General features: G+C 39.1%; 2 protein-coding genes across 6 annotated transcripts in view; one reads left to right on the forward strand and one right to left on the reverse strand.

Annotated features, from left to right (window-relative positions):
* LOC106456212 (piezo-type mechanosensitive ion channel component 2) overlaps positions 1–4,433 on the reverse strand; it is a 36,257-nt gene extending 31,824 nt beyond the window's left edge. The window contains exons 1-2 of the mRNA XM_013910795.1: positions 4,370–4,433; positions 2,966–3,061 (exon numbers count right to left, since the gene is read on the reverse strand). Of these exons, the coding sequence (XP_013766249.1) occupies positions 2,966–3,061; positions 4,370–4,433 (160 nt within the window). The remainder of the gene's footprint in view (positions 1–2,965; positions 3,062–4,369) is intronic.
* The window catches only part of gnas (GNAS complex locus), a 37,677-nt gene that overhangs the window by 3,308 nt on the left and 10,156 nt on the right, over positions 1–24,213 (forward strand). Inside the window, exons 1-6 of one of the 5 annotated variants that reach the window (XM_013910830.1) lie at positions 11,090–11,280; positions 11,619–12,489; positions 12,682–12,820; positions 17,712–17,784; positions 21,442–21,496; positions 21,594–21,713. In XM_013910830.1, coding sequence (XP_013766284.1) covers positions 12,682–12,820; positions 17,712–17,784; positions 21,442–21,496; positions 21,594–21,713 — 387 coding nt within the window. In that variant the 5' untranslated portion in view covers positions 11,090–11,280; positions 11,619–12,489. The other 4 variants (XM_013910834.1, XM_013910832.1, XM_013910831.1 and 1 more) reach the window with 4 other exon arrangements.

The raw sequence follows: 24,213 nt of genomic DNA on the forward strand, positions 1-24,213 counted from the left end.
TTGGTCTTTCACGTGGAATTCCAATAAAATTGATTCATGTTTGTGGCTGTAATGTGACAAAATGTGGAAAAGTTCAAGGGGGGCAAATACTTTTGCAAGCCACTGTAATGTGGTATGCTGGAGCAGTTTGTCTTCTGCTCCACGTCTTACTCTCCCCATCATTCTGGTACAAGTTAATCTTGGCTTCATCTGTCCGAGGATTTTGTTTCCCCAGAGCTGTTCAGGCTGTTTTAGATGTTTTCGTGCAACATTGCCCTCTTGTTCTTCATTGTAACCTGTGGTTTGCATCTTTTTGTAAATTCTTTGTATTTCCATTTATGAAGGTGTCTCTTTATTGCAGACCTCAACAATGATACAACTATACACGCTTTTTCCAACCCTTTGAATTGAAGGTGAAAATCTTCAATTGCATCGTGATTGTTTGATTTAAAATCCATTGTGGTGAATTACAGAGGGAAAAATACAAAATTTGTCTCTCGAGGAAACAAATGATGTATTTCACTATATATGTTGATAGAAAAGGTCCCGAGGTATGACTTTGATGTTTTAATCTTTAATAATTAGCAATTTCTCTCCCTCTAAATGTTACCAAGAAAACTTTATGAAATTAGGACAAAATCTATTATTTTTATCTATTATGAAATCACAAATAACTAACACAATTATTCATAGACTGAAAATACTGAGTCAATTCAACTTTCTTCAAACTTTAACCGTAATTCAAATATAAAAGATGAATATGTATATAAATGTGAGCAGGACTAAATCTGTGACACCCTGGTATAAACTTTATAGAGAAACAAAAGTCAAAGAAAGAGATATCCTGAAAGGCAAAGCAAGCAAACTGTTGCAAAACAGAATATTATGCAATAGTTTTTTTAATCTATTATATTGTTCTATAATTGTTGGAAGCCAGAATTGTATCTGAAATTAAGTAGGATTAATTCCACAGGTGTAGTTGCAGAGAAAAGTAGGTTTCAATAAAAATAGAAGTTGCTTTTATCTTTGCTGTACACCACGTGTTTTGTTGTCTCCTGTTCAACTCAATAATCATTTTTATTCCCCTTAAATAAAGCCGGCATGTTACTCTCTGAGTTCTGGGACACATATACACAAAAACACACAGTAATGGATGCATCCTGTGGTTCTCTTCAGACCTTGTTCAGCAGAATATTGTCTCCCAGACACTTGGCAGTAAATTGGACTGGTTCTGTTCATACTTCAGTTTCTTTAAAAGAAACTGGACGCTCAAGTCTCAAAGAAACGCCTGGCTCTGTCACGACTGGTCTGGTACAGCTATTTATCCAATGAAATCGCTTTGTGGCACTATTTTTGAAATCACATTCGCGTCACAACATTATTTGCACAAGTTCCGAATTTATTATCTTTTAGACTGTCATTAAAGATATTAATGACAGTCTAAAAGTGAGTTGCTGTGTTGCGATTTTGGCTGTATATTCAAATAAATAAAACAGTTCATAGTCTCAGGGCTAGAGTTCTTGTAATCAAAAGGTTGGAGATACAAAGCATTAATAGCTGACGTGGCTTAGCATTAGCTGAGCCAGCAAATGCGTTGTCGATGTTCACGCTTTTTACTAAAAGCATTGTTTCATAAAACACACACGTACACACTCTCTCCAGCATAGGTGGGTACACAGAAACGCATGAGCCGTACACACACGATGTACACAGGCTTCACCACTTAGTCCAAGCGCAGTAAGATTATAGCAGGGGGATTTATGAAGCTGAAGGGTAAACAGTTTTTATATGGAGGCATAGAAAAAGAGCGAAAGAAGAAATGCTGTGAAAATGCTGACATTACATCTTTTAATTCCTTGCTGTAATTACCAGGCTATGTATAATTGATTTGACCATTCAAACCACTTCCCCTTTACAAAGTACTTTGAGGGAGGGATACATATACTTTAATTCATCAGAATGCTGTGATCAATACAGAGAAGGCAGACACACACACATGCTGTAGACATATATACATCGCACACAGGTTGATTTACTTGCGCTGGTCTTTACATTTCTTTTACTTCACATCAGATTACTTGATTTCTCCTATTTTTGCACATACGTCATGTGAAACTGTCTGCTCTTTAAACTAAGTTTTAAAAAAGGGAAAGGCAACCAGCGAAAACACAAAATACAAGCTTGAAATGATAAGTAGGTAAGTAACATCACAAAACTGTACATAAATTAGCGTAAAATAAATTAAAAAAATTAAATGGCATAAAAAACAATGCAAAAAGCAGTTAAGATAGAGACTAAATTAAAATAAGCAAATATATAAATTCCTAGTTATATGAATTTATATATAATGATCAAGTAATACCAGCCTGACCTTGCGAAAACAAAAAAGTATTTGCCCAAACCTCAAAGCACTGATAATTGTTTGGAGTATGATTTGTCACACAGAGACTGTATAACTGTGGATGTCCTGTTCCATCGAATCATCGCCTGAATTGAACAGAAGCATGAACTGACTAAACGGCCTCAATATGCCAAAATTAAAAGAAGCCACAAGAAAGAAGGTGAGTGAATGACGTCAGGGTCATGAAGCTAATTCTAAATTTCTAAAAATGTATCTTAATTTTTATCAGTTCTAACCACACATTTTAATCGTTAAAATAAGATGCCAGATCAATATTAGGTTTGAACGCCACAGAGCATTTGGTGTACAAATATGTGGAACCGCAAATTTTATACAACACATCACAAGAAATGTTTCTTAAAGTGAAAGCATTTTCTCTAACCCACGATTGTAGGAAATGAACATTGTTTTTCTACAATTACCTGGTACATGCTGGAATAATCTTATAAGCTTAAAGTTCAGGCAAAAAAGACTGAATCACTGATGTTGTTTAGATTTGAATCAAGTTTGAACCAAGACCTTTACATTATGAATCAGAGCAACAACATGCCAGATGACATCATTAGCCTCTGGAGCCCCTCTCACCTTTCATGGTGACCAGACTCGGGTTCGGCAGCAGCGGTAAGATGAGCAAAAACAGGAAATATACCAGTGAAAGACCATTATAGCGGAAAGATGAAGCTGAGAAGCAGAGGGGAAAAAACACAATGGGTCTGAGAGAAATTCAAAGAAAAAGAGTATTTTTTATAAGGCACAGCATGCTTCTTTTTAATGTTAATTATTATGTAAACTCTAAAATACTCGTAATGTTTCATCTAAGGTAGCAGGTACACATCGCAACAGTAAAACACACATAATGAAACAAAGGCTAAAAGAATAAACTGTGTCTAGTATACCTTTGATTTTTTTTTTATAGTATAACAATTTATAAAACCTGGCTGAAAGGGTTGTTCTGGGTTGTCTATCCACATCAGTATGACTACTCTGCTTATAGTAACAGCACTGAGTGTATACTACTTAACAGAAGCCCTATCATTTTCCTGTTATTCTTGCCCATTTGATAAGCAAAGGTGCACTTTATGCATAATTAAATTAACCCCAACCTAAAGTTGTTTTTAAAAAAAAGGTTACACACTTCCGGGGTGATTTCTTATGTGTAGGAAAAATCCCTGGTAAGCTGTTATTACCATTAATATAAGCCATTATATTTGTTTTAGCAAGGAAACCTTAGTTAACAAAGCCGATTAAAGATGCTGATGGTTTTCGATTGGTTTGCTCTATGCTGGAAAAGACCTGAGTTCAACAAGTAGACCTAAAATATTTTGGAACAGGAATAAATATTAATTTAGTTAACTAATTTAAAAAAGCCCTATAATTCAGCTAATATTTTGGTACTGCTGCTGGATGATTTGTTAGAATCTTAAAGAATATTGCTTAATACTGACTACCTCATACCTAACCTCAAATATGATACATTCATTTTAAACAACATTATAACAGCAAAATGAGAACATTTATGCCAGCAGAAATACCAACAAATGATAATCAAAATGCTCCTAAGCAGCAAGCACAGGTTAAGTGTTAACCTTACCCTGTAGCACATAGGGCCGTTATGTGCATGTTTCACTTAAACAGTTTACACGATGGTGGGTACAGAAATACTGCTCAGATAGGAGTAACTGTTTTTCATCAGCACGGTCTACCTCAGGTTTAATCTGGCAGCACATTGCTTCTCACAAATTGTTTTTGTGTCTCGATAATATGCTGCAACAAGGGTTCACCAGTAGCTTTTACCCAACTTATGCTGTGTTAACGATATGCAACCTTTAGTAAACACCTGAAGATTCTTGCCATGTAAACTTTTACACCCAAAAATCTGAAACCGCGTCTATTACATATCCCTATAAACCCCACTATCTCCGGACAAAACCACCAACACCAGCAGTAAAAATAAATAAAAATTAAATAAACATACAGACATCAACTCACCAGTGAGCAGGAGCAGGGGTAGTAACAAGTTATACAGCATCCCAACCACAAGGTCCCCCGCCATGTCCTCCTCTGTGTGTCAGAGACACCCAAACTGCTCCTTCAGATGCTCTCACTCGCTGGATGTCCGCATAAATAAGTAAGTGACTTAGTTATGTGGAGGGAAATTCCAGCCCGCTCACATATTTGTAAGAAGAGAACTCGTGTTGCCTCAATCAAAGTATCTTATAGTACAGCAAAGAAAAAAATAACACGAGGACGAGAAGCAGTGCGATTAAAAAACACAGCAGATTCAAATATTGTGTGCGGATAATGACTCCCTTTGCTCTTCGCTTGTGTTTCTGTCACACCCTCCTTTCCGCCTCCTCCTCACCTCCCTCTTCTTTCCCTTTCTCGCTCTCTGTCTCTCTCCCAGACATAATGGGTTGTAACCCAGCATCTCTGTTATTATCCTCATATTGTAGCTAATCTCACTCAGGAGAATATCCACTATCGTTGCTTCACTGTAAAACACGCTTGCAGAATTACACAAAAGCAGACGAACACCAAAGTGCAGCAGTGATTTTTGTGTGACTCTGCTGAAAGATGTCATTGGGGAGTATTATAAGTTTCTGCATGTGCAAGTTGCATCCATGCCTTCATTCTTTCATTGTATTCGAACTAGTGTATCCCAGAATCTTCTCTATCTGATATATGTGAAACCCATACAGATACTCTCATATCTCGTTGTTTGTTTCCTTAAAGCCGCGTCAGGCTGGCTCATCATATTTGCACTGAGGGGTGAAGGGAAGTGTATCTAATATTCATGGATGTGAGGCCATTAAAGAGCTGGTGTGACTACAGAGGGATGATCAATGCAAGGACTTACAATGCAATAACATTAACTTTGTTCTAAATATAAGAGAAAGGCTGGGGGAGAAAAATCCAGTATGATCTTTTTGTGTTTCAAATGATAGTTTTGGCAACATAAATAATGTAAATGTGTTAAAATAGCCTCTTCCAGGACTATTAGTAGAGTGAGACTGGAAAAGCACTTTATTAGCATTTAATTAACCGTGGCACAGGTTTGAGGAAGCAACAGAGTTTATGCATTATGTAGTGTAAAATTATGTTCATTTAATTTAAATTGCAGTATTGTAAAGTTTAAGGATTTGCAGGAATGCAGGAATTTGCTGTGTATAAGAACGGGAAAAAAAAGAAATACCAGCTTCTTAAATAAAAAAAGATAACTTAAAACATTAAAAGTAGTAGTTGTTGTCCTAAAATGTCACAGTTTTCTTCTTGTTTATATATTGCAAGGAATCAACACTTTGTATAGCAGGTCAATCTATGTGTGATATTTTAATCAAATTCATACAGCATCCTCTGAGTTTTAGCGGGGTACTGAGTGTGAATCTTATTTTCTCTGTGTAAAGCAAAGCAGCAGAAATGATACTTGTGAATAGAGGTCACATTTTGGTCTTTAAATAATCACTCAAGTTGTTTTTTCAAGCAAACTTTAAACTTTCCTTTTCTTTATTTTACATGGTAAAGATTCAAATAAGGGCATTTGAGTGTTCAGACAAAAGAGATGCCACCTCTCTAGGAAATTGTATTGGACCTTTTTTTTTTTTAATTTATGGACTAAGCAATAACCAATAATGAAAATATCAGCTGTATAAAATGAAGTGTTTTGTTAACAATGTGGTAGTGGGATCTCTTGCAGCCAGACAGGAGAATGGTGGAGGGATTTTTGACAATGCTTACAGTTAATGCTTAACATCTAACTTTTAAATTGTCGTTACATTACAACACCAAGCTATAGTAATAAATCCCTTTTGTGTATGTTTATAGATATTTAGATGTGTGCAGATAAGCACACAGTGTAAAAAAAAAAAAAAAAAGAAAGAAAGAAAGAAAAAAAAAAAGGTTGAATTACTCCTCAGCAGTAAATCTAAATTGATCATGATGACAATGAGTGCTGAGTGTGCAGCTAACATTTCATGACAGTGCAGTTAGAAAGAGATGCCATCGGACATGCCCTAGAAGGTTCCTGGGTGGGGATGTGAGTGCATGTGAGTGTGCATGTGTCTTTAGCTATTTAAGAGATAGGAAAATATATTTGAGATGTTCTCACCTTTCTTAGGTTTTAGTTTTAAGATCAGAATAATAATTCATGCTCAGCATGTGCGCAAGAGGACGTGCACAGAAATCGGTAGAAATGGCACTCTGACTCAAAGTGAGTTTTACTCTCTGAGTTTAGCACCCTGGTTTCGATGGGTGTTGAGCCAATATTGATCTGTTGCCGGGAACAGTCTCACTTCAGTTCCTCTAACATTTACAGATCATTTGCCAGCATACATCACTGATGCACTTCACTCTACCGCCTTAAAAATACAAATAAACCCACACCTGCCTTGATATTAAGGCTGCATTATACAGAGACATTTCGGTTTTTGGACAGTGAAGCAGTGTTTGTACTTTTGCTTCAGTACAGTATGACTGTGGATTTTAAATAAAGGAATCAGGATCTGGTTGAAGTGTGGACTTTCAGCTTTAATTCAAGGGGATTTAAAAGATATGGTGTATTAACTGGTTAGCAGCTATAGTCATTTTTATACATAGTCACATATTATCAGAGGGTCAAAATTAAGTAAACAAGCTACATTCATTTTAAATATAAGAATTTGGATGAAAATCTATTCCAGTCAATGACTGCCTGAAGTTTAGAAACTATGGACATCACCAAATGCTGATTTTGACAGACTAGGCCTTTGTTTGTAGGTCTGTCTGCTTCAGTTTTGTCTTTTTGCTTGAAATCAGGTGACTGACTTGGCTATTAAAGACCAGCCCATTTTTGGTTATTTGTTTGTTTTGAGAGGCTCTTGCGTTGCTTGTACAGTATGCTTTTTGGATCACTATCCATTTCCATTGTGAAGCGCTCTCTGGCCAGTTTTGTGGCTGAATCTGAGTAGAAAGTGTAACCCTGTACACTTAATTACATAATTCATCTTGCTACCTCTATCTGCAGTCACACCATCAATACATACTAGTGACCTGGTTCCATTCAACATTACCTCCACCATGTTTGGTCACATGCTTAGCATCAGGGGCTATTTCTTTCCTTCTCTATACTTTGCTTGGCTTCCTTCTTTTAAATAATGTACTAGATCATGATTTGGTTATTCCTGAAGGTTTTTGCTGTCTCTCTGATAGGTTTACTTGTTTCAGCCCACATGAGGATGGGCACTTGCACTGACATCTCTTTGTAAGTCAAATATTGAGAATTCCAGTGAACAGCTAACAAATACAAGTTTGAATCTGTATCATTTCCAGATGTTTTATCAACCAGTTGCTTGTCAGTCAACTGTCCAAATAGTATTGAGCCTCTGAAAATTGGTGACTATGTATAAAAATACTTTAGCACCTTAAAAGTTAACTCAATGCTTTTGTTCAATCCCTTGAATTAAAATTGAAACGCTGCAATTAGATCATATCTTGATTGTTTGATCTAAAATCAGGGTGGTGGTGCAGGGAGAAAAAACTACAAGAAACTGTGCATTTGTCCAAGGACTAATGGACCTATAGGACCGTGCAGATCCTGCCTTTATTCTAGTTTATATTCCCCGCATGATATGGTGTGAAAAACTGGACAGAGAAAAGGTGGAGGAGTCTAGTTCTCTTTTAGACTATTTGTATTACAATATGACAAAAGTTATTGTGAGTTCTTTCTCCAGTGACATGCAAAGCAATATGCCTACCCCAGTTTTAACACTAAACACTAACAACATGTGGTATATATACTATTAGTTTGCAGTTAGTGACTCAAATGAATGGGGACACAGTTAACAGGAGATTGTGATTGATTTCAAGTTTGAAGTCACAACTTGATTTCACATGTTTTAGACTTTTAGCATACTCAAAGAGATGGTTGTCAAAACAAAAAGGTGTGGCGCGGCTTTTTTTTTTGTATTGCACTTGAACAGATGGTAGGCTTCTCCTCAGGGAATTTGACAAAATATTTTTAAAGAGCTCCCAGTCTGCAACGGACTCACTACCAAAGGCTACCACATGGTCATGGAGTACATCTTGGTAAAGTTTCATGGTTCTAGTTTTAAATCAGTAGAAAGAAGGAAGCCAGTGAAAACGGCTTAGATATTTTTCAGTATGTTTAATATGATTCACTTACTCAAAAAATAGCAGTTTTTTAAAAATGTGTACAATAAAATTGTGACTTTTACGTTGAAACGTAAATGTACATCTAAAACTTAATCTGTTTATTTAATTTTTGTCAAGAAAGTGCAGATTATGCACCCAAATGCAGACTTCTGAGACCAACAGGCAGACATCGGGGAGACTGGAAACACCAGGGTAACAAGGCGCAGCTGTAACTAATTAAGGGATTAACAAAAGGAATTAAAACTACCTGTACTAGCAATGCAAAAGACACAGAGGATTAATAAAATAAAACAGGAAGTAGATGAAAGGGAACAGAATAGAGACAAACACTTAAAAAGGTTCAAGATGTAACTAGGGAGCCTAGACTGCACTAGAATAAAGTAACAAAAATAAATAATGCAAAGTAAGAGGTAAAGAAAATCTGAACTCTAAAATGACGGTTCAAAGCAAAACTCAAGGAACAAAAGCAAACAGAGAATACAAAATGAACAGCAATTAACAATCCAAAACTCAAAAATGTTGTAAATACTGTTACTTGATTTGGTGTGGTGTGCTCCAGAGTCAAATGTGTATGAATGTCATGGGGATAACTCAGAAGCAATTGACTTAAACCCAAACCTGCCTCGCTGATTTTGAAAACTGCTGCCACCCAGTGTCTAAAAGTCCTAACTGCAGTTTGGATTCTGGATTCTTAGACATTTGTTTTGAAGCATGTACATTAACTTTTCAAAGTTCACCAGGACATAAAAGTTCAAAGCCATGCTTTAACCAAGTCATTTAGCCTTTAGATTAGCTGGCTGTGACTTGTGGTATTTTAGTATTGTGTTTAATATTGGTAAAGGAGAGCCGTGTTGCTCCAATGGCAGAGAACTGATAGATTACATCCACTATCACAGGCTATAGCACATTTTATTTGATATCTCTAGATCTAGATGGAGAAGGGATAAAGACTCCGCCCAGGACTCGATCGGGATATTATATGAAGTGAATACATGTGTAGGTTTGGTTACAGGTTATACAATAAATAATGGATATCTAGAGGAAGCTGAACACTTTGGCATGTATCAGTCAGAGCTTTTAGGAGTAGAGAGTGCTAATGTCAGCACAGCTGGCTCTACTCATTTGTGTTTGAAAATACAGCTTCTGCCACAGGTGACTTTTATCTGTGGCTTTATTATCTTCGATTTCTAAATAAAAAATGTGGATTTTAGTTTTTTTATCTGGAGGACACTATGGGACTCCTCATCCCTCACTAAAGATTTGCATGGTATGCCACTTGATACTTATATTTCACAATATTCTATAGGAAAAAAAATATTGCACGTGGCTGTTTTATTTTTCTCATGAATTTATGGAGTGACAGTAAGTAGTCAAACAGTTCCACCACCTGTGTTATTAAAGGAGACCCTTATTTTCTCTGACGTGTAGTACTATTAAAACAATAAATACTCAGTTTTTAAAAAAAAAAAATAGGTCATTGTGTGTGCAAAGTCAAAAGCAGTCGCAGTTTTCTTCTACTTGTGGCTTTATATGATGTCAGTAAGAACAGATATCTCAGGCAGACAGCTGTGTGCCAATGGGGAGCCAGGGGGCAGCACTGGCCACCCCCCAAGATTTGTTACCTCCCCCCCACGGTGGGTCCTGTGTTGGTAATAATTTTAATAAATGTGAGCGCAAGAGAGAGGAAGACACCTTACAGCAGGGGTGTCGAATTCCAGGCCTCATGGGCTGGTCTTCTGCAGGTTTTAGATATCACCCTGGGTCAACACACCTGAATCAAATGATTAGTTCATTACCAGGCTTCTGGAGAACTTCAAGACATGTTGAGGAGGTCATTTAGCCATTTAAATCAGCTGTGTTGGCTCAAGGGCACATCTAAAACCTGCAGGACACCGGCCCTCAAGGCCTGGAGTTCGACACCTGTGCCCTACAGTGAGCTGAAGCATTATTTTTGTCATTTGTGTCGCTTTGTATGTCCCTTACGATGTCACCCTCTCCCCACCACTGCGCCCGGCACTCTTCTGTTTTTGGTGTGCCACCCCAATATTTTTAGTGGCCCCCATATGGCCACCCCTATGAAAAAAATTCTGAATGCGCCTGTTGCACTCACGTGCTTTACAAGAGAAAGCCAGTCAGAATTAGCTTAAAGTGAGGGCAGCTTATTTCACAAGATAAAGAATGATTATTTAAATCGTGAGTTATGGAAAACTATTTTAGCAGATTTTAAGAAATGGGTGTAATAGTGTTAAGCCTATGTCTTGAAAGCAACTTAATGCACCAGTCTTCCTAATAGTATAACTCGCTGCTGATGTGCTTGTACTTTTCCGTGAATAAATGTCTGTAACAGAACATATCTAGTGGTCTTCTGAGATTTGAGTAGCCCTGCTCAGAGGGGTCTTGTGCTGTTATTCCTGCATACAAACCACCTTAGGTCTTTTTTCCTTGAAGAGGGCGCCTTTTTTTCTCTCCGCACAGCCACGCCGCTAACGCGGCTCCGCACCCGGATCACGTGACCAGGCGAAGCGGCCTCTCCTCCTCCTCCTCCTCTCTCGGTTCTTCCTTCCCAGGGTTCAATGAGCGTTGTGTGGCCCCACCCCGTCTCTCTAAAAGCGCTGTCTATCTGTTCAATGTAGGCTACTATTCTCGGAGAGAGAAAGCAAGAGCGAAAGGGAGAAAATAATAACCTCCAAGAATCGGGTATTCCCGTCTTTCACCTTCCTCGACCAGCGGCCAGGAGGGGAGCGGCCTTCACGGTGGGAATGTGCTGCTACAACAGCCCCGCGTCCTACTTTTTGTGAATGTAAATGCACATGTAGTGTCAAGTCTGTAGCCTGTTTACCCACCTAGGATTCAAGAGGAATCTACATATGTGTATATAAATGTATGTTTGTATGACAGCGTGTGTGCACATGTATAGGCCGTATGTAGGTTATAAAAGCCGAGCCTGACAGCGGGTGTAGCTTTTTCACCTGCAAGAAACGTGGATACATTTCGAGGGATTTTCACGTCTTTGGTCACGTTTTCTTTTTCTGTTATTTTGTCCCCCTCCTATTTTATTTTTGTAATTATTTCCCCCCTCTCTCTTTTGAAGGGATTCATCGGAGTCGAGCCAGAAATTAAGAAAAAAAGTCTATCGGTGCGCAGTTTTGGAGGCTTGGTGGTGATGTGAGGGGCTGATAACACATTTCAGCAACAAAAGCGAGGGGCAGAGAGAGAGAAGGCCCTTTGGAGGAGAAAACAGCAAGGAACAGCCATCACATATAAGGAGGACAAATCGGAGGGGGGATACTGGATCATTTCGGATTTGGAGGTGGCGAGGGATCAAGACGAAAAGACAACCGCAGTGAGTTTGGGGCTGATTTGATGCAGAGAATGAAAAAGAGCCGGGTGACGACGGAAGAAGCGAGAATGCCACACATGTAGCTTGTTTGGGTGTAAATATTATTTTCCTTACAGCTGTCCTGCTGGGTCCCCGACGAAGACAGCCGTCGGGGAGACAGAAAATAGATATAGAGTCTAAGTATACACCCATGGAAATGTTTGTCATGAAAAGCGACGTGGTAACGAGCAGCGCTACAGCACAGGCGAGCTTTGCGGACACGCCGAGTTCGGCTCCTTGTCACGGGCAGCTGTGAGACGCAAGACCCGGGCTTTTGGAGATGCAAATTAGGCTGTTTTTTCTGCCTCCGTTTGAGGTGAACCGCCGTTTTTGGGTCTTATAGCGGACATTGTGGATTACAAGTCTTTATCTTACACGGCTGAAGGGGGGGGGGAAGAGTTTGGAAAAACGAAACACAAACTACTGCATATAAAAGGGAAAAGCCCGAGCCGGATTCAGCAAACTGAGAAGGCGGCCTCCGTGTCGTCAGCAACAGTATCCTGCCCTTTCTCTGACAGCAAAATACGCGTTACGGACTCTAAATCTCTACACAGGGGCGCCACGGACCTTAAACGGTGTAAATGTGGGTAACGTTGCTGCCAAATCCGCGGGTCAAACGAGGCATCTAGACTAGTTTATCTGATTTATTTTTCTTTCTACATTACCCCCCCACCTTCCCTTCCCCCTCCACTACCACCTCCTCCTCCTCTACTTCTTCTTCCACCACCTCTTCCTCCTCCCCTGGACCCCCTTTTTTCTTTTTTCTTGCGGGAAGATGGGTTGTTTGGGCAACAGTAAGACCGAAGACCAGAGAAATGAGGAGAAGGCTCAAAGAGAAGCAAACAAAAAGATAGAGAAGCAGCTCCAAAAGGACAAACAGATCTACAGAGCAACACACAGACTACTACTTCTAGGTGAGTTTGACACATTTTTACAGATCTTATGTGCTTGCTGCTTTACAGACAAGGCCTCTGTTTGGACGGTTGAGACCCTGCTTCCTCCCTGCAAAACTTTCTGGGATGTTGTTTTGGGGAAACATTGTCAACAGTGTGACTTTGCTCTTGCATAAGGCCAAAAATGCAATACGGTGCTGGGTTTTTGGCATGTTGCTGTCAGACTGTCATTCTGCAATGCTAACTCCCCAAACCTGCTGTAGCACAGCCCATTGGCTGGTTTTAGAGTATGCAGTGAGGCAAACCTGTAAGGTGGGGTAAACTGCTTGCAGTGGTTAAAGGATTAACGAGCACCAACATCAATCAGAACCAGCCTGTCCTAATTGATCATTAAGTAATGTATGTTTGTTCTTTAACACTTTTTCTTTTTCAGTTGTATTAAACTGGGACTTTGCAGCATGCTGAACAGTGCTCATTTCTAGCACTAATCATGCATGCAGGCCTCAAATTTGCCAAACTAACAGAAGCTTTACATCACATGCCAGTTTGTGGGTGTGTTGCCCAAACATAAGATAATGTGACTCAAAGAAAAGCACACCAAAACTTGGTTAATGAAGAAATGAATATGTGTAAGACTCAACATGTGGTTGTGTGAGTGAAATTTAGGTGGGCTGGGTCTCTTTCATTATATAAGAGTGTTTTTTTTTTTGTTTCCTGCAAAGCTCTCATCTGTACCCTCCTCGTATATCCATTCACAGGGTTTTGACTTCTAAGAATTTGCGGCGGACCCTTGGGGGAGGGGGTCAATTTGTTTTGAACATATCACTATTGAGGGTGGATATTGTATGACATGTCACTACTTGCATTAGGGAGGAAGTTGTGATGACTTTTGGAAAGGAGAAGGACAAAACAAATATACCTTCTGTAATTTTTAGGTCTTTCAGATCTAAAATATCAGCTTGATTTAAATGCGACCCTTTAAGGAAACTTTTTTTTTTTTAAAGGGTGAGCAAAGGTAAGTAAGCATAAAAAAGGGACACTCAGTTCACACCTGCTACTAGACATTGTGCTAGCTTTGTTGGTAATAAGATGATCTCTGCAGCTTGATAGGCAGTAAATTGACCAAAAAGAGTCTACGAGTTAAAGCTGGACACACAACCTAACAGAGTCTTCAGCATTTGTAGTGTCGGTTTGTATTGTAGCCTAGCTAAAACACAAATGTTGACCATCTATTGGCAGAGCAAAATTTTGAGCATGCGTGCCCACAAGGTTTAAATTTGCAGATCATTTATGTGTTTTGCTCAGTATGCTTTTGATTGGATTAACCACCCAGTCTAATTAAAGCCTTAATAGGTCCATGTTAACGAGACCTGTTAAATAAGACACAATGGGTGAAGGGTAGCAGTACAAAAAGACTACTGGATTGCTCTGTGCTTATACTGGTCAACCCCACAAGCTAGCTTTTCTGTCAGAACACTGCAGGGTGCCCCAGATGCAGTTCAGCTCTTGTCCATCATGATACTACACCAGATGAACAGTCATGCTTCCTGACGTGGAACCCACCACATTTTGCTGCACACCATTAATCCTGTAAATTACTACATTTTAATTTGGCATTTTTGTCAGACTTCTTCATTATAAAAAAGCATCCTAAATTCTCAGGGTGTTAATGTAAACAGGTTTTAGATGCCACATTGCATGTGAAGCAATATTTAACGAGTTTGCCATGACAAAAACAATTGCATCTTTAATGCTACCACAGTATTTGCAAAACAAAGGAACAAGCATTTTCTTTTTGTTGTTTTTTGTTTGTTTGGTTTTTTGTTTTGTTTTTTAAATGCTGTGTTAGCGTACAACTATATTAGCAGCTAATCTGATGTTTTAGTTTAAGCAATGTTGCAAGAGTTTCAGTGCTGATGACTTCTGTGGCTGTGAAGGGCCTAATGGCAGTTTAGATTTCATGTTTCTGCAGGTTCTCTGTCATCCAGATCATGGTTGTCTTGAATGCTTGAAAAGAACATAACTGGGCTTTAAGTTTATCCAAGAGGCTTCTTTACTTCCAAAATGACTGACAGTCCCAGGTATTGAACCCTTAGTTGGGGTTGTCTCTTTGGAGATGGTCCTTGACCCAACGTTGATCATGTGGAATCTCGCATGATCAGTAGTGTTAAAAAAAATAAAAGGGCATGGGTCATTCTGTCACTGGGGGCATGGTATGAAATTTCTTATATCATATCTCCCACCCCACCATCATGTGAGCTATTGAGGTCACCTGAGGCAAAGTGTGAGTGGGGATTGTAATGCCTGGGAAGGACTGTTGAGACTGTGTTGTAGGTCGTGGTAGCTGGTGTTCAACAATGAACAAATCAAAGTGGACCTAGGTGGCCTCTTTCACTCCCCTGTCAAACCGTCCGTCTTGGATGAAAATGTGAACCCTGGTGTCCTTCTCCTTTAGGTACAAGTGTACAGCTGAGTCTTGAGCTGGCTCTCCTATGTTGTGTTAAACATTTGTAAGGTGGTTGTTTGGTTTGTCCTGTTTAAAGGTCCAAGTATTCCTGACTGCACTGCATACACTATGCTGTTTAGCGTGTGTGTGTGTGTGTGTGTTGTCCTAGGGATGAACCAGTTTTGGTCTGAGGGTGTTACTCAGCTTGAAGTGCTGTTTGGAGAAAAATCTTGATTTTCTTCAACAATCCTGCCACATAATGGCCCAAAGTATTGTTCTATCATTCTGTTTCTGGCTGGTTGTCTGACATTCTGGTGTATCTTCTCTGATTTAATGTGATAGAACTGCCAATGTTAAAGGGTCTACTAGCAGATATGCTCACTGTGGACATGTGGCAAAAGTTCCCTTTTTTTTTTCTTTTTTTTTTAAGGCCATTGTTAAGGTGTTAAAGTCAGTCGGTATTTTCATTTTGGATAATACTCATTTGGCTATATATGACCTACTTTTTTTTTTTTTTTTTTTTAAATTTGTGTGGTTAACATTCTCCAAACTAAAGTGTACTTTAGTATTTGTCCTTATTTTATTGCTTCACAATGTAGTCTGGTAAAAGACGGGTAATGGGCAGAGAAGGAGGGAGCACTGTGACACGAGGTCATCGGTTATCGTCGAGCTCATGATGTTACGAGTTCATGATGTATACTGTAGCAAGCTGAGCCATCAAAATGCACAAGTCCCAGACTTGTGTGGCTTCTCTGATGTGCTTGACTAACAGTTGCACTTCATTGCTGGGAATCGCAGCCTAAACTGTCAGATGATGCTAATGTAAAGCTGACTAAGTGATTTTTATTTATTTATTTATTTTTTTGTTAACTTTAGACTTCGTCTTTTTACCTTGGAAATGTATTTAGTTAACTTTTTTTTTTTTCATTTGTCCAAAGTAGGACAGAGAGGGAGAAAAGAGCCCTAAGATAAATGACATCTGTACAAACATGCCACTTATTACGCCTTTAACTTTACTTTGAAATATTCAGTATTGCTGTAATACTGTAGAATGCCACAATAAGTTTTACATGTAATTATGTATTTAGACATTTACTTCAACAGTCACTCATGTCAAGCAATAGTTAAAAAAAAATCACCTAATAAATATTTAATCTTCTAGATATTAAATAATCAAACAAACTGATGTACTTGTGGCTTTGTGCTTAAGTCTGTTTTAAGCTTTACCTTAAGTACGTTAGTCTTTTTTTTTAATTTTTTAATTTTTTTTTATTAAACTTTATATAAATAGGCCTGAAAAAGGAAAAGCATACATCTTGGTGTACATTGCGTCTTGTAACTAAATTTGCTCATTCCTCATGTAGCCTTGCATGCTGTAGGTTTGACATTACAGGGCAAAAACTGAGTTTCATTCTTATAGCAGTTCCAAGCAATTAATCTGGCAACCTGCAGCTTACCACTAACGGCCCGGTAGTGCTGCATGCTATCAATTTCAGTCTGTTAAAATAGAAATGAGAAACGAAAATGAATAACACACATATACAATATTACACAGTAAGGTTCAGGCTCAGATAAAGTGACGACAAGCGTATTGTTGACATCTGAATACAAACGCAAAAAAACCCTAATTGGATTTAATTTGTGTATTTTTTAACAATTCAAATTTTTCGTGCAGTATCTTGGGAGAATTGTGATATGTTATACTTTTAGCTAGTCTTAGTCTAACTGAGAGCATGGTGTTGAGATCAGGACTCTGTGGGGGGTTACAGCATCTGTTGATGGACCCCTTGTTCTTGTCAGATGGTTCTTGGTGCTGGCTTTTTTTTGGGGGGGGGGACTCATTGTGATGCTGCAGAATGAAGTCTCCCGTCCCGGGTGATATTGAATGATCAGAATATTCCTCTTGTGTGCACACCTTAACATGTTTTCTCCCCAGGACACACAAATCGGCTTTCAAATTGGTTTGGGGCTTTTTTTTTTTTTTTCTTTCTGTTTTTTGTCATAGTTGCTTAAAGGGTAAGAGATTGTAGGGGCAGACACAACAAGATGTTATACTTTATTCAAAATTAGACCATTATTTGAAGTAGTTTAAAAAAAGAATCTCAAGGTCTTCTTTTGTTCTCTGGCCCCTTGGATAATATTAATCTAGTGTTGTGCTTTATTGGTGGCCTTATTTGCACTTGTTCTCACACCTCTGTGACCTCATAGTAATGTCACCGGTGCGAACATGCCTGTAACAGCGGGCACTGCACTAATTGTCAGTTTGCAGGCAACTTATTCAGTCAAACCCATAACAGTTTGGGACCTTTAACCTTGTAGTGAGCTACAGTGCTTGTGTCCACATAAAGGAAGTTGTACTTGCACTGTAAACTGGTATTTCAGATAAACACCCATTTTATCCCAACACTGAGTGCATGTGAGTGTATCAGTAAGGTACATAATCCATTTTCACTTTTTCTCTCTCAGGAGCTGGAGAGTCGGGAAAGAGCACCATAGTGAAACAGATGAGGATCCTACATGTCAACGGCTTCAATGCAGAGTGAGTACTAGAGTGAGGCTGAGAATGAGCAGCATTCTGCTGAGTGCTCTTTTAAGTCTGAGGCTCATGTTGGCTTGTGGGTTTGAAGACTTTTATCCCAGGCTGAATCTACATCTCCTCCTCTCAGCGCCACAGAGACCCCTGTAAGAGTTTCTGTCAATGGTCATAAGTTTCTAATGAAACAAGTATACCTCTTTGCAACTACTTTGACCTAGCAACAGCCAGCAACCACTTGCCAACCATTTGGCAAATTTACACTTTGTGCTAGCAACTGGAGGTTTCCAAGGGGTCGCTGACCAGCCTGCAGGCTTTTCACTGTGAAGAGAACTGACTATATAGTGGGATACTTTGTCAACTTTTAGTAGACCTAACTTGTATTGATTCGGTTGTAAAATGGTGCAATAGAATCCTAAAGGTAGTTTCATCTTCTATTATATAGCCCTGGAGCATTGAAGTAATTTATTAATTAATTTATTGATATGCTAGTATTGGCAGAAATTATAGACATTTTTTGATTTGGTTAAAAGCGATTATTTAGTGAGCTAATTCTCTGTAAAAACATTATGATGCCACTTAGCTCACTCATTGTTGACCAGCTCTGGTCAAAGCTAAATTGACTGCTATGACTGGGCCTAGTTTAAGTTTTGAAATCTGCCCAGGTAAGGAGAAGCGTGCATGTAAGGGTAAGGTGCTCCCAAGCCGGCTTAAAGAACTGACAGTCAGTACCCTAAAAACTGCTCACCTACAAGTAAAATTAAGCCAGCTTTGTGATAAATGATTCCAATAATTTGCTGTTCTCCAGTGCCTCAACTGCTAGCTCCACCATGTTGAAGAGTAGTTAGCAATGCTGCTCATTTTAAGATCAGGATAGTGGCACTCTTGCAAGAGATCTCCAGAAGGCTGAATGATATGAAAGACCACTAGATCAGTGTCCTGGTCAGCTTTCCGATAGGAGAACATGAGATGGGAGTTGGAGCTAGCTAGCCAGCAGCTGAACTTTTATAGTACTTGCACAAGTTTCAGTCAGGGTCTCCTAAGGTCACTCCAACGGTGACCAACAATATAACTGATAGTTGTTCCCTCTGATGGATGGGGGGTTGAACTGAATCGCCAAGCATACTTGGTTGAGGGTTAATCTAGCTGAGTGGTCTAACAAATTAAACCCTCTGTGTGAAAACTCTAAAGACTACACTTGTGTTGCATTTCTCCCCCCCCCTCCTCAGTGGTTTTGGGAGCACATCTTTAACTTTTGCTTAACCAGTTTCAGTAGTAAAATGAGATGTTTGTATTGGTCTGGTGGTGGTCATTTATTGATAAGATGGAAGTATCTTTGCGAGGTTAGGCTAGATTTTCAGCACTTAAGGCAAACTTGGGCATATGACCCAGTGTGTGACTCCACAACACAGAACAGTGTGTGTCAGTGTGTCTGTCTCTGCTTGCATGGGTGAGATCTGTCTTCATTAAGAAACAAACCCGTAGAGTGCCATTGGAGTCATAAATGTGACTCGTGTTTATTGAGACCTGTATGGCTCATTCCTGTCCTCAGATGCAGTAAACTGGAGGACTTTCATGTTAGGTTTATTGTCTGTGTATGTCTGATCAGACGTCACCTTTGGAATTAATCACCTTCATCAATGAAGGTCTCTTTAAACCAAAACGGTGTTCCAGAACGGACTTCACATGACAAGCATAATAATGTGCTTTAATTTGCCTGCATCCTCAGGCAGGACATAATATACTGATTTGAGCCTTAAAGGGTTCAATAAGGCCTGTGATAAAAATAATTTTGGGGTGAATGGATTGAGTGTTGTGGCATCATGGTAATGTCAGAGTAATTGTCTCGTGACCGAAAGACTGGCAGTTCCAATTGCCGGCGTGATTTGGGGAATGGATGACTCGTCTCTCCATATTCTTTGAACAAACGTGACTTAGCTGCCCTTGGGCAAGGCATTTGGAACTGGAAAGTAGGCAAAAATGAGGACTGGGGTATTTGGGACATTTTTATTGAGGGGGAGGGGCAGATGATGGGCCTTAAAGTTGAATCAAAGCAGTTCATTTTATTATTATCCCCCCACCCCCTTGGCCATGAAACCAACACAGCAAGCTTAAAAATGGGCTGAAGTGAGACTTCTATACAGTCTTCATGTTAACTTAATGTGGCTTCTTACAACTTACTGAATTTCAGTTTCATACAAGTCTGTTTTTTCTCTTTTTTGGGGAGGGACTTTGCTGGCCCCGTTCTGGCCACCACCCCTCATGTTTGACACCCCTGGTATAGATGGCCAGTTGATTATTAATTAATCCATATTGTGCAACACACTAGAGTACAGAATGTTATTGATATTGATTTCAAACCCTCTTTAGATGGGCTATCATCCACCTAAACGCTTTTCTTTTTTGTTGGACACGTTTTTTTGGACTCAATCACTGTAGCACATACTGCATATATGTTGCATCTTTAAGTCCATCTCTCTCTAACCATACAGAGGGAAGCAGTCTCTCTGGAGAGATCACACAACCATGTGACAGTCTTCATTGACTATCAGTTTAAAAATGTAAATGTGCCTTCCCAGTTCCCCTCATAACCTCTTCCTCTTACCCCCATTTTATTTTTCTTTTCTTTCCAGTTACCTCACTTGTGGTTTGTTCTAAAATATGTTTGTTTTTCTTTCACCACAAAGACTGAGTGCCAGAAATGCCAAGTTATTGAAGCTAGTGAACAGACGTTAGCTTGTGGTGTCATGGCTTTGGCTGTATACATACATTTGTGGCTGTTAAGTGTAGATAAGTTTGTAAAGGGGACCGTTTCACCCTTGTCACTGACATGGAGCTATTGTAAACACAATGTACTGTTGACCTGGCAGGCTCAAGGTGAAAGATAGACTAACTGGCTCTCTGGTTGCCTTTTATTAGAAACATTTTTTTGTCAGTCCAAATGTCTCAAACACACAGCTATCATTTACAGCAGACAGACATAATTTCACTAGCATGCATGTCAATGAAGGTCTGTTTACCCATACAAACCAAAAACAAACCTAATACAGTGGACTGTAATGCACCCGGTCAGGGTAAGAGGGAACTCTAACACTTTTTTTTTTCCTCTAAGCTTCATTAAAATGATACTTTATAGCAAAACTAAACATGTTTTTGATGTAAATATAGTGGTTTGAAGAGAGGCAGAGTTGCAGTGCAAGCTGTGGGAATGGCTGTTTTCTTTCAGTGGATGTGAAGTTGCTTTTGTATCATGCAGTTTTGTCTGTTTGACAAAATGTCACCGACTGGTTCAAAAAACAAATGTAATCATTCTGTCACCATTAGCCTTAAATTATTTTTTAACGCTAAATTATGTCTTGTCTTTTTATTTACTCTATTTTGCTCCCTCTTAACAGTTTCAGATTATTGCTGTTTTATGGTTAATTTGTGGTCTCAATGTATTGCAGGTTAAATGCTAAACATTAATATCCAAAATCTTTAGGATATTAACTTTTTCTATATATAACAAATCACCTGCAGACAAAAGTAGAACTCGTTTTACATGTTTTGAGCACTTCATCTCAGTCAAACAGTTTTTATATGCATGCACTTTTTTTCCTGTTCTGAAGCCATTTGCAGTATTTCTGCGATTTACTGCTTCTCATTGAACATTTTCTGTTTCAGAGAGAAGAAGCAGAAAATCCAGGACATTAAGAATAATATTAAAGAGGCTATCGAGGTAAGTGTGCTGTTGGTGGTTTAGTAGCAGCTTAGACAAATGCGGCCGTAACCTGTCGTGTTGTCTTATCGTTTTTCTTTGGGTTTCTTTTCTACAGACCATAGTAACAGCTATGAGTACCCTAACCCCACCTGTCCAGTTGGCATGTCCTGAAAACCAGTGCCGGATTGAATACATCCTCAACTTTGTCAATCAGAAGGACTTTGATTTTCCATCTGTGAGTAGCAATATATCACCAAATACATATCAACCCACACTTTGACATGTAGCTTTCTTTAAGTAATTTATTTAGCGGTTTTTCTTGTTTGCCTTGCTTTGATCTTCAGAACTGTTTTATAATGACAGTAATTTTCCAGCTTTACTCTTTCAAATTGAACTCATGGCTCACGTTTTCATAGTTCATTGCCCCAGTTTGTTCTACTAAGAATTGTAGAGTTGACCTTATATACTTTGAGTTTGTTGGGTTGCTTCAGAAATTGGGATAGATGTGTAAGGTAAATTTTTAGGACTTCTATTATTTAAATTTGTGTTATTATTTTTAAAGTCTGTATAATGGATCTGTAGCAGGGCCATGGCCTTTTCAGCTGTGTTTGTACTTCAGTAGATCACGGTAGGAATTACTCCCAGTGTCACAGGTGAGGATCTCTTGAAACGGGTAAAGACTGTGTCCAGAGACTGTTATAGACACTGGGGTTTACTAATGAATCCACTGGTAATGTCTGTGTGGGTTTGGTATTCTCAGCGGGATATTTCCATTGACTAATTGTCTATCCCAAGAGATGGTTTGCACAATACCTACACTAATATGATTATAGCAGTTTAAGGTGAAACGGTGGTATTATTTTTGGGAATCTTTGTCCGTCTTGAAAATGTGTATGTTAAGACAACTGACACTTGGTATGCCGCCATGCACTGGTGGTGTAGTAGTTAGCACTGCACTGCAGTGCTGGAGCTCAGCAGCATTTGCAAAAGTCTCTGTTTGAGGGCTAGTGCAATGCATGGGAAGTAAGTTATGCACTCAACACTAAAATGTTAGTGTGGACATTAGTCAGTGTTTATCTACAGCCACCTGTTGGGCTTGAGGTTTCAGGTCACTCAGTCTTGTATGACCTTTTCAAGAAGAAGCTTTTGTTACTTCTGTTTATTTTGAATAAAGTTCGTAAATGATAAGTAGGGGTGGGAAATATTGAAACTAAAGGGGCAGCTGTGTTTCAGTCAAGTAACGATCCTCACCAGACACCCATTTATTTACATAGTGGCACTGAGCTCACACTCTTACCCTGAGTGATTTGTAGTTTGTAAGCAGACAGCAAATCTAACTCTGCAACAATTCATTAAGACAAATCAGCTGTCAGAGGACTCAAATCTGAGAGATTTAACCTACGAGCCACTCTCGTCAACCACTAAATCACCCCGCTGCCCAATGAATTACACGCATTCTGAGCTGTTGGGAAGCAATTATTTGTTTATGGTCGTTTTACTTGTTTGGTTGGATGACTTGTTTATGACAAGCATGGCATAGTTTCCAAGTTATAAAACATGATGGTGAAAAGTGTGTGTGGTGGTGAGCGTCATAGGCACATCATCACTTCCAGTCAGGACTGTGACATTATTAATTTATCTCGGAATGAAGACTAATGGTAAATCAGGATGAAACGGGAATCAGTTTGCAGGAAGTCAGTTGCTTTTAAACTGGCTTTAACAGTGCCCTTGTGCGCCTGCCACTATAAATGTTTAGGTTAGATTTCATTTTTAATTTAAAGGAGGGAGTATTACAGTTAATTCAGCAGAGTGCTGGTAAAGTTGTAAAGAGCTACGAGGGCGGACGTGCCCACATGTGACGCATGCAGGTTTGTGAACAGGTGAATTCCAACATTAATAGTTTAAAGCCGTTTACCACAGTCAAACCGGTTTAGGACTTTAATGGAGACGAGGAATTGAATCCAGTGCAGATTGAAAAGGATTGGAGATCCTTATTTTGTCAGGTACATTATTGTAGACTGCCTGCTGGATGATTGGGATAAGATAAGTCCAACCCATTTACTTTTCCATTACATGATGACTTGAGGGCTGCACTAATTGTTACCAAGTCAGATTTCTTAACTTTAACTGAGTTTATGGAATGAGAGTGTTTCATTTTGTAAAATGTGAAGAGCAAATTTTGTTTGCAATTTGAATCACAAATTTGTTAATGTCTCATCTCTGCAGCCCATAGTGTAAATTAATAGAGGAATGTGCTGTTGACTTGCTGTCTAAGTAAATACTGGATGACTTCCTACATATGGCTGCACACAGCAAATTCCAGTGTTTATGTGCAGCAACAGCCGTTTGTCTATTGCCCACTCTAGTACACTATGTAGATTTTGGTAAACACTTTAAATTTCTAATTCAAATGTATAAATCAAGCACCTAGCTATGCAGTCTGACTTTATAAACACTGCTGAAAGAGCCAGTCTAAAGAGTTTGCTGAATTCGAGCAATATGCTATATTAGGGATAGTACTGTTGCAGCAAATCAGTTCATGAAATCTCTTCCCTCCTAGATATTCCACCATGAACTCTAAGTAGTATTATTGCAACGTCAAAGTGTTTAGAAACCACAGCAACTCTGCTTCAAAGTGGCAGAGCAGGGTCGTCGAGTCCTGAGGCTCTAACACTCCGCTGACTCAGTAACAGCCAAACTCTGGCATTAACATCAGCACACAAACTGTGCACCAG

Source organism: Pundamilia nyererei, unplaced genomic scaffold, assembly GCF_000239375.1.
Source record: "Pundamilia nyererei isolate P.nyererei 1_Seehausen unplaced genomic scaffold, PunNye1.0 scaffold00049, whole genome shotgun sequence".
Taxonomy (NCBI): Eukaryota; Metazoa; Chordata; class Actinopteri; order Cichliformes; family Cichlidae; genus Pundamilia; species Pundamilia nyererei.